Here is a 9,521-nt window from a genome sequence, read left to right as displayed (position 1 = left end):
TCTTGATTCGATTTCCCCAAAAACCCTTATTGTGCAAATCTGGAAACTCCAACCTATCGCAGATCATACTGGGGGAGGGGGATCTCCAAAGTGGGGGCGGTAATCTCCGAAAATCCTGTCTCATATCTGGCGTTTATATCCATCAAAGAAACATAAAGCCACTCGAACCCTGATAATTTTTTGGACATAAATAAAACCCCATACCTTCATGAGCCCGGATATTTCCAAAAAACTAAAGTAGCCAGCACCGAAAAGGGGGAAAAAAAGAAAAGAAGGAAAAAACAAGAAGGTCATCCGGCCAGCCTGAAACCAACCAGCAGCCAACACCAACCCAACCCAACAAGTCACTCTATACAGACAAAATGGGCCAAAAGGCCTCCCTCCCACAACCAGGCGCCCAAATCCAAGTCATCGGCGCCGGACTACCACGCACAGGGACCTCATCATTCAGCCAAGCGCTAGAAATCCTCCTGGACGGACCGGTGTACCACTGCGGCACCCAAATATCGATAGGTCCACCAACAGAGATAAAAGGCTGGATGCCAATCCTGCAAAACTGGCTCAAAAAAGACGACCGCACAAGTCGCGCAAAGATGCTTACCCTCCTGCGCCGCCGATTGGCCGGCTACGTCGCCATCACCGACTCCCCAGGCTCCGAGCTCGTCCCCGAGCTCATGGAGCTGTACCCGGATGCCAAGGTCGTCTGCACAGTCCGTGATCCCGTTCTATGGGAGACGAGTATGCTCCACGTGCAGAGTTTGACGGGCGTTTGGTTCGCGCGTGCTGTTCTCCTCCCGCTGGACGGGTTGAGACATTTTATCCCGTATGGGTATTTGCTCGCCGCGCTGTGGGAGAGGCTTTATGGGGGTGTATCGGGTCAGCATGGTCGCGAGACTTATGCGAGTCATATTGCTTGGTTGAAGGAGGTTGTGCCTGAGGATAGGTTGGTTTTCTTTGATGTTAGGGATGGGTGGGGGCCGCTGTGTGAGGCTCTGGGTGTTGAGGCTCCGGTTGGTGTGCCGTTTCCCTGTATCAATGACTCTGAGGCTATTGAGAGGTCTATTAACCATCATTTCCGGGAGGGGTCTTATGCGCTGGGCTTGCATGTTTGCCGTGCTTGGTGTTGGGGTGGCAACTTTTCGCATGTGGAGGTGAGATGATTGCATAGTAGGATGAGAAGGTGGTCGTGTGGTGCCATTTTTTGGGTTGCGGTGGCATTTTGGATTGGGACTTTTGGAAATTTTTGGTCGTCAAACTTCAACACTTCAGCGACTTGCATTGGACGTCTATTTATTTCAGGGTCGGAGTATCAGGCAAAGACTCATCACGAACAAATCAGATAGATCGTTTATACTGTCATTTACATAGCCATTTACGCACAATATTTATGACATCTATGCCCCTTGGAATATGTTATCCAAGATATGAAACCGAAATGCACTGCCCGAATATTATACGAAAGAATTATATAGCCGCCAACCTTGGAATTCATAAGCGTAAATCCGATATCATCGACGAGCCCGCTCGAGCGAACTGTCGCTTCCACCATCGTTCCTTTCGAAGGTAGTTTCGATCTCCGTGTGAGCGAAGATCTTGCCTTGGGGGATAATGCGCTCCTCGCTGGAGTTGCTGGCCGCGCCAATATTGGTACCCATGGGAACATCCTCCTTTCCGTTGACTGTGATCATAGTGATGCTATTCGGATCTCTGACTTTGGCGAACCCAGATGCATATCGCGGGGCATGGTTGTCGCTTGACCAGGGGCCGGATTTCTTCCCACTGCTGTACTCTCCGATGAAGCGGGGCAGGAAACGGGAGGCAATTGCCTTGAATGATGGGATTGAGGCGGCAAAGATGCCGACGTTGGTTTCGATAACGGACCAGTACATGGCACCGCTGATGGCGTAGGTGGAGTCCTTCGAGCTAAGCATGGCGGGAATGTAGGTGATTCGGATGATCGAGGAAACGCAAGCACTGTAGAGGATGATATGTTAGAAATAATCCAGGCGGAAGTACTGGGGTGCACTTACAAAAGACCAAGGCAGAGGATAAAGGCCAGAACAATCTTCTGTTTCCGAGGCATCTGGAGATGGAAGATGACCTTGATGGGCAAGGTATAGGTTAAGAGATCGGTGACAATGTTCAGGGCGGCGTTGCACAGGTAGAAAAGATTGATGTCGACGCATTTTCCGGGTCCAGTGCCAGTCCAGGCCATGCTAATGGGTTGGCATTGGAACGCAGCCACGAGAACGAATGAGATGGCTTGTGCCATAATGACCCCCAACATAACCCAGGATAGGCGAGTGAGATAGCGATCTCCGAGGCGAGTATAGAAGCACAGGACGGAGGTTTTGATGAACCCAAGTGTTGCGAGATAGAACATTGAACTCAGCCAGACGGCCTGGGAAGAGGTTAGAAATACGTTGTAAAAGATCGGGATCATCCTTACAAAAGAGATAGTCGACCATCTTGGTTTGGTCGACATCCTCAATGTGTTTTCCAAGCCCATGCTTGACCGCTAAATGATATTAGCTTCTACAAAGTGGTATAGGAAGGGAAACTGGAACATACCGACAAGTGTGGCAGCAATGAATGCCCAAGACAACGCCTATTTCCATTAGTTATTGAGTTTGTTGATGATAGGGCCGCTTTTTCTTACACAAGCGCAAACGATGAGGTCTGGAAGATGTTAGTATAGTGCTGGTAAAATAGATCAGATATAATCTACTTACAGTCGTCCATACCCATTTGACCCAGGACAAAAATGCGCGAAAAGAGACGAAGAGCCAAAACAACGAAGGTTAAGGCGGCAAATGCCACGCTGACACCTACGACCATAGGGCCTTGAGAAACCATCGGCGCCCGCCATCACGAGGAATATGGAGGGATCAGACAGAAACGAAAAAAGAGAAAAGACCGTGAAGTGATAGGAAGAGATTAGTTTAAATGAATGGCATAGACAGTCGTTTCACATGTCCATCTCATGGAGAATGGATGATAAAAAGATCACAAGTATAACCGAGAAGAATCTAAAAGAGTGGCTAGCGGTACCCTGGTCTACAAGTTATACAGATATTTATCTCTGATGCCCCTGGAACGAGTCCGATAAAATGACTGCGCACATCAGAAATGCCCATCGTGCATGGATCTAGTAGCCTCGAAGATCCACTGTATACCATCAAAAACGCCGTTTGGGAAAAAAAAAGCAAACATGGTAGGGATTGGCACGGCCTTTTTCTTTTTAGAGCAACACGAGACACACGGAGTACGAGACTGTCAGAACCGAACATCTCCACCATTCTAGATCTTTGTTGATCTATGCTAAAATACATCTGCCGATTATGGGGAGTTTCAGGTTTGAGGGGGAAAAAAAAGAGAAGATCACTGGGGGTTTTCAGCATGGTTTGCCACTCACACGTAGAAATGCTGTCTCCAATTGTCGAGGCGCAAACCGTTGGATATATCATTTGACAAGATCAAGTACCAATCCCTGTTCGGATAGAGCTTTGTTCCGGGGACAAGGGGACATTGTGTTTTAGCAAAGATATCCACCTAAAGACCGGGTTGGGATGGCTCGGACAGGTATGGGTCGACACATTGGACGTCTCAAGGGCGATCATTATGATTTCCTGACAATTCGAAAATGGATTGCCAAGTTGAACTATTACTTCCAACAAGAACGCAGGAAAGAGGAACTATGATTTGATAGAAACAAAAAGAGTCTGTGGGTCTCGGAAGATTCCCGTGGAGAGACCTGATTTATTTTTGTTTTCACGAGATGTCCGATGGTGATCTTAATATTTTAACGTGCTCCAGGTTGGATACATTATACGGAGGACGTATATAGCCCTAAGTCCAACGGACAAAAAAGGAAAAAGAAAAAGAGCGACTGGAAAGCCCAAAAGCCCGACGGAAGATAGGTTTTACGGTGAATCCAAAATTTATTAGATAATCTTGAGGAAAAGGCCCGGAGCTGAACGATGTGCGTCAAAGCCCTAGCACGGAATAACAGGCAATTGTAATTGAAGACCCTATCCCCATGCAGCTCACCTCCGATCCACCACTCCATTTGCCTTCCGAGCCGTCCTGAGAGAGTGGGTCATTGTAACTTAAGCGAAGTTGGCTATGTCGTACTCCGTACTCAGTACAACATAGACGGTGAATGATTTGGAAGCATTGCATTTCAGATGTGATATCAGTAAAAATTTACACTGCACATTCTTAAGAATGTAATGCGAGGAAATGCAGCTCTTATACTCCGAATCTTACATATCAACCCTTTCCATAAAGATCCTTAGCGGCTATCAATTTCAATTTATCATTCTCCGGAATACAACATAGAAAATACTGTTGCTTCCAAGCTAGCAGGGATTAAAAGGACAATCTGTAACATACTCTGATCAACATACTCCGTACTCCGTATATTGCCCTCCGTAGACGTTATCATATTTAGCAATTGATCACTAGGGGCTTCCAAGGTTGGTCTGTCTCACAAATACCTGTTTTTTCTCTTCCCCTTTTTTTGGGGGCGAAACCAGTGGAGAAACAAAAGTCGGAGTCTAGCTTGTTTCATGAGGTCCTAACGCCTCCCGGCTTACGGAGTACATGCGATAATTGTGTCAAGCGCCCAGCTTACTTATACACTGTGGGTTGGTGCCAGTCAAAGTCCGCGATAATTCTCAATAAGTGTTGGGATTAGGTACCTTTGTATGGTATGCCCATACAAAAGGTACAAATGATATCAATGCATAACATCCATTTCCCTCAACCCTCGACTAGCTAAAGATAAATAAAAGTACGGAGTACCGATATATAACAAATATGAATATATTGTTATAATACTAAAACTAGTTCCAAATAATCAACATAGAAGTGTAAGAAGCGCATATAAAAGATTGTATCGAACTTGGACGTTCTATTACTTTGGATAGACTTGATATTTACTAACATTGATACCAGATCAACCAAAGACCCATAAATCCCCTACCTATATGTACGGAGTACTCCATAGGAGGTTGATCAAAATAGCACTTGACCTCAGGAGATGTTATGGCTTTGGTAACATTTGTATCCTTTGTATGGCATACCTATACAAAAGGTACCTAATCCCAAGAATTCTTACTAATCAGGTACTGGGTCGGGACCTCGGTCCCGGCCTCCAGGGCTCGGTCTATGGCTTACCTATGTTGTACATGCCCAGGTGATATACTACATCGCAGATATCCCGTTTCCCTGCCACCTTACATTCCAGGAGAATGCGGCACATGCATACGCCGGACCGTCATCATCTGCAGCTTCATTTAGTCTCCTCCGTATTTCGCACAGAGAGACCAGTGAGAAACACTCGCTATTCGATTGTGGAGAACGCCAGCCTCCCGCTCCACAGGCTGGCGAGGTATGTACTTTTGTTATTTCCGTCTGACCCTGTGCAATTGGTCCTCGAGGACCACCCAAAGCCTTGTCTCGCACCTGAACTCCCGAGCATCTAATATCGAGTGCTGATCGTTGTTTCAGATATTTCTGCGCAACGGCGCCTCTTCCTAACGGGGTGTACCGAACCCGCACGGCCCCTCTGACAGCTGGCAACGGTCTTGCTGCAAATCCAGAACATCTTTACTATGTTAGGCAACTAAATCACCACGGGATCGGTCTTGGTTAGGAATGTGCGCAACGGGGACCAGCCAAACCGATTCTGAATTCGCAAGCGGAGTCGCAATTCCTCTTACGACTTACCAATGCTCTAGCCCAAGGACTAGCACCAAAGGGGAGGGGCAGATGCACGAGCTGCCACATGCCGAGCATATCTTCAACCGTTTAGACCTAGTTTGGTCTAGACTTCATTTCAGGCAAACCTCAGCGTCGCGGGGTGTTGTTAGCTCGACATAGCCCCTTGGCCAGAGAGCATTGGCCAATGACCTTTTGACCCTTACTACAATGGATATGCAGTCTAATGCAGATGCTCATTTGGGGTCCTTTATTTCCGGAGGGGCTCTTTCCCCCCCCTGGTCAGAAAGACATGTTTCCATCTTTCATGCATCTGCATCCCTAAATCCGCCATGGGTCTTGCGGAGAATGTCCTGTCACTGGTGACGGTGACCAATGTCATCTTGGGTCTTGTGGCCTATGTCGCGCTCAAGTTTGGTTGGCAAGTTATTTACTATCGCTTCTTCAGTCCGCTCGCGAAATTCCCAGGTCCTTTCTGGGGCTCTGTGACTCGTCTCTGGATCGCATGGCATAACCTGCAGGAGACTGAGGTACCAACTGTTTATGCGCTTGCTAAGAAATATGGTTGGTCTTGACCCTATCTCCAAAAGGAATGTTATCTCTAACAAGTGGATTCTCTCAGGCCCTGTTGTTCGAATTACCCCGACATTGTTGCTGGTCAGCGATCACGAAAAGCTCCCGGAAGTCTACCACCGCAATGCAGACAAGACTGGACACTATATCACTGGAAGCTTCGGTGAGACCGAGTCTCTGTTCAACATGAGGTCTCACAAGACCCATGCTGTGTTCAGAAAGCACGTTGCCGGACCGGTATGGCGACATACGAGTTCATTTGCAGTTATCAAAAGCTGACCCTCCACATAGTACAGCTTCAGCAATATTAAAAAAATGGAGCCACTAGTTGATATGCGCATCACCGAATGGACCACTAAGCTCAACGAAAAGTTCGCGAAGACGGGCGAAGTCTTCGACTTCGCCTGGTGGGCAGTGTAAGCATACGAGCCAAATGAAACACTACCCCGACTAACAATGCAACCAGTTACATGGCCTACGACATCATCAGCGAAATCGGCTTCGGCGAGCCCTTCGGTTTCATTGAAAAAGGCGAAGACATCGGCGGCCTAATCCAAGGCTTCCACGACGGCCTCCCAGCCTTCGGCCTCCTAGCCCGGCTGCACCCCTTCACCTCATGGGTGAAAACCACCTTCCTGAAAAAATACCTCGTCGCCAAACCAGCCGACAACTCCGGCATCGGCGTGCTAATGCGCTTCCGCGACCGCCTCATCGACCAGCGCATCAAGGACATCGAAAACGGCAAGAGATCCGACCGCACAGACCTGCTCCAGACCTTCCTCGAGGCTCTCACAGAAGACGGCAAGCCCCTCGATCTGGAGTACATCCGCGCCGAGGTCCTGCTCGTCCTGCTCGCTGGCGCAGACACAACCGGCACCGCCTTCCAGGCCATGGTGCAGTATCTCATGATCTACCCGGAGGTGTACAAACGTATGATGGCGGAGATAGATAACGCCGTCCGTAAGGGCCTCATCTCGGATATGCCGCAGTACAATGAGGTCCTGGAGCACCTGCCTTTCTATGTTGGGTGTGTGAAGGAGACGATGCGTCTGTGTCCGTCTGCACCGAATATCTTCCCCCGATATGTCCCTGAGCCGGGCCTCAATCTTTATGGTCGCTTTGCGCCGGCGGGTACGGAGATAAGCTGCAACCCGTACCTTGTGCATCGGGATCCGAAGCTTTATGGGCCTGATGCTGAGGAGTTTAAGCCTGAGAGGTGGTTGGACGCTGAGAAGGCGAAGTTGTATAATAAGTATAACTTTTCGTTTGGGTATGGGTCGCGTGTTTGTTTGGGGAGGGATATTGCTATGATGGAGTTGTTTAAGGGTCCTTTGCAGGTGAGTTCTTTTCCGGTTGTCCTATGAGGCCTGGTGTTATTTCGGAGTGGCTAATGTGTCGGTTAGTTCTTCCGTCAATATAAGCCCGAGACTGTAAAGGGTAAGCCCGAGGCCAAGTTCATGGTCAAAGGTGGTATTGGGTACTGGAGAGACGTGTGGATGACCATCTCTCCCCGGTCAGAGACGAAGACCGAGTAAAAGCTTGGATCAAAGGTTGGCTCTACATACAGATATTAGACCTGAAGACTTTTACAAGAAGACTACATTCAAACCATTTCTCTCTTTTCTTGCAATTCCTGCATTACAGTATTCAGCCATTTTCATCTCCCTGACCTCCATATCTCGAAAGGCTGATACCGAAACTGGAACAACGGGGTTTATCCAACATCGTCATTCACTCTGTATCCCTAGCAAATTGACTAGAACATCGAATAGATTTGCGGGTTGGTGCGGTCTCCATAAATGACAGGCCCCGGCAAATTCGGCGGCCAAGTGAGAAGCTGACCTCGGGCCTCAGTCATGACCGCAGAGCCGTACGCAAGAAAATCGGCATAAGTGATATTCACAGCTGGATCCTTGACTCGACACAACTGACCATTCCAGGTATTAATGATCCTTTCGAACCCAGACATAGAGCGCAGCTCCTGGAACATGATGATAAGCGCAGTGTACGGCGGGATCTGTCCCTTGAGGTCGACGGTGACTTTGTAGCGATATTCCAGGGCGTTGATAAATTCCTCCGTGCTGTGGAACTCAGAGCGGGTCGTTCCGATGAGTCTCAAGATCGCAGCGGACAGCGCGGTGCGTCCTCCATCCCGCATAACCTTCCGTGTTTCAGTCATGGAATTCATCAGCAAAGGTGACTCGTCCACCTTGTGCCATGATCTCTTGAAGTACCTCGGCATCCATTTTGCTTGCGAGCCAGGAGCGGAGGTGCATCGAGAGTTGCATCCATTTTTCTGCATTAGGTGTGTCTCGGGCAGGCCGTTTGATTGTTGCATCGAGGAGACGGTGGAGGTTGGGACGGAGAGATTTCTCAATAGCAGTAAACCATTCGTCGAAATCACCTCTCTTTTCAAGGGGCACTATGGGACAGAATATGGTGAAACTGCCTGGCTCGGGCAGATCGGTTGATTGGTCCTCTTCGGTAGGGTTCTCGCTAGCGACTTCATCCCAGTCGCTGTTGCTTCGTGCGTCTGCTCCGGCCTTTATGCCGGTTGGACCCGTGGCTTGCACTTCCCTGTCACCCATTGTGCTGTAATAAAACGTGTATTAGAGAAGACCTAGGTATGGAGCAGTAGGTGACGGGCTTACAGTTTGGTAAGGCAAAGGGTTCAGTTGGAAACCAGGGGAAGAAGAGAAATGGTTGATGAAATTCTCTGTAGAAGTCTGGAGTATCACCACCTAACAAGAAGGCGAGGTGGTAAATGAAGAAGAGAATAAAATAAAGTGAGAGTAAAGGCCGAAGAAGAGACCAAGGGGGATAAGAAGGCTGTTAGAGGGGGGGGGGTAAGATGGATAAGATAGGTGTAGCGGAAGGTATGGACGTCTGGAGGATATTCAGATAGTGAGCATCAAAGAAATGTAATCTGACCAAGCTACCTATGTAGTGGGTACCCATATAGAACCGGCATTCGGTACAGTGGATGACCAACCTAGCACGAATTTGAAGCTAAAGTGAGGATGATGCTATCCCTAAGATGCCATGAATGACAACGATATCTCTACAGAACGTCTGTGGACTACGATATAATAACCGAAATGGAATCATATGTAGATGAGGACTATCGTATGAACATGGCAAACAAGATGTAAGTCAGGACAACCTTGGAAGTTTTGAATGCTTTTAGTAATCCGCCCACCGCTGCTAGAACATGGAACATGGTA

At 48.3% G+C, this 9,521-nt stretch overlaps 4 protein-coding genes across 4 annotated transcripts; 2 read left to right on the top strand and 2 right to left on the bottom strand.

Annotated features, from left to right (window-relative positions):
* Positions 1 to 362: 362 nt before the first annotated feature.
* Positions 363 to 1,160, top strand: N7519_001098 (sulfotransferase family protein; the record flags this gene model as incomplete). Its single annotated transcript, XM_057287876.1, has 1 exon — positions 363 to 1,160. One exon carries the CDS (start codon positions 363 to 365, stop codon positions 1,158 to 1,160), a length of 798 nt encoding a protein of 265 aa, XP_057153959.1.
* A 348-nt stretch (positions 1,161 to 1,508) lies between these two features.
* Positions 1,509 to 2,856, bottom strand: N7519_001097 (putative integral membrane protein Pth11-like; the record flags this gene model as incomplete). The annotated part of the gene is made up of 6 exons (XM_057287875.1): positions 1,509 to 1,974; positions 2,031 to 2,401; positions 2,466 to 2,518; positions 2,572 to 2,608; positions 2,660 to 2,679; positions 2,733 to 2,856. The coding sequence occupies 6 exons, from the start codon at positions 2,854 to 2,856 to the stop codon at positions 1,509 to 1,511; spliced, it is 1,071 nt and encodes a 356-aa protein (XP_057153958.1).
* A 3,200-nt stretch (positions 2,857 to 6,056) lies between these two features.
* On the top strand, positions 6,057 to 7,832 carry N7519_001096 (cytochrome P450; the record flags this gene model as incomplete). Its single annotated transcript, XM_057287874.1, has 5 exons — positions 6,057 to 6,288; positions 6,347 to 6,534; positions 6,589 to 6,713; positions 6,764 to 7,634; positions 7,701 to 7,832. 5 exons carry the CDS (start codon positions 6,057 to 6,059, stop codon positions 7,830 to 7,832), a joined length of 1,548 nt encoding a protein of 515 aa, XP_057153957.1.
* A 221-nt stretch (positions 7,833 to 8,053) lies between these two features.
* On the bottom strand, positions 8,054 to 8,885 carry N7519_001095 (uncharacterized protein; the record flags this gene model as incomplete). Its single annotated transcript, XM_057287873.1, has 2 exons — positions 8,054 to 8,458; positions 8,532 to 8,885. The coding sequence occupies 2 exons, from the start codon at positions 8,883 to 8,885 to the stop codon at positions 8,054 to 8,056; spliced, it is 759 nt and encodes a 252-aa protein (XP_057153956.1).
* Between the last annotated feature and the right edge of the window lie 636 nt (positions 8,886 to 9,521).

Source organism: Penicillium mononematosum (genome assembly GCF_028829835.1).
Source record: "Penicillium mononematosum strain IBT 11891 chromosome Unknown utg000001l:1.0-4488741.0:1.0-4491989.0, whole genome shotgun sequence".
NCBI lineage: Eukaryota > Fungi > Ascomycota > Eurotiomycetes > Eurotiales > Aspergillaceae > Penicillium > Penicillium mononematosum.
This window is presented reverse-complemented; position numbering and strand designations above follow the sequence as displayed.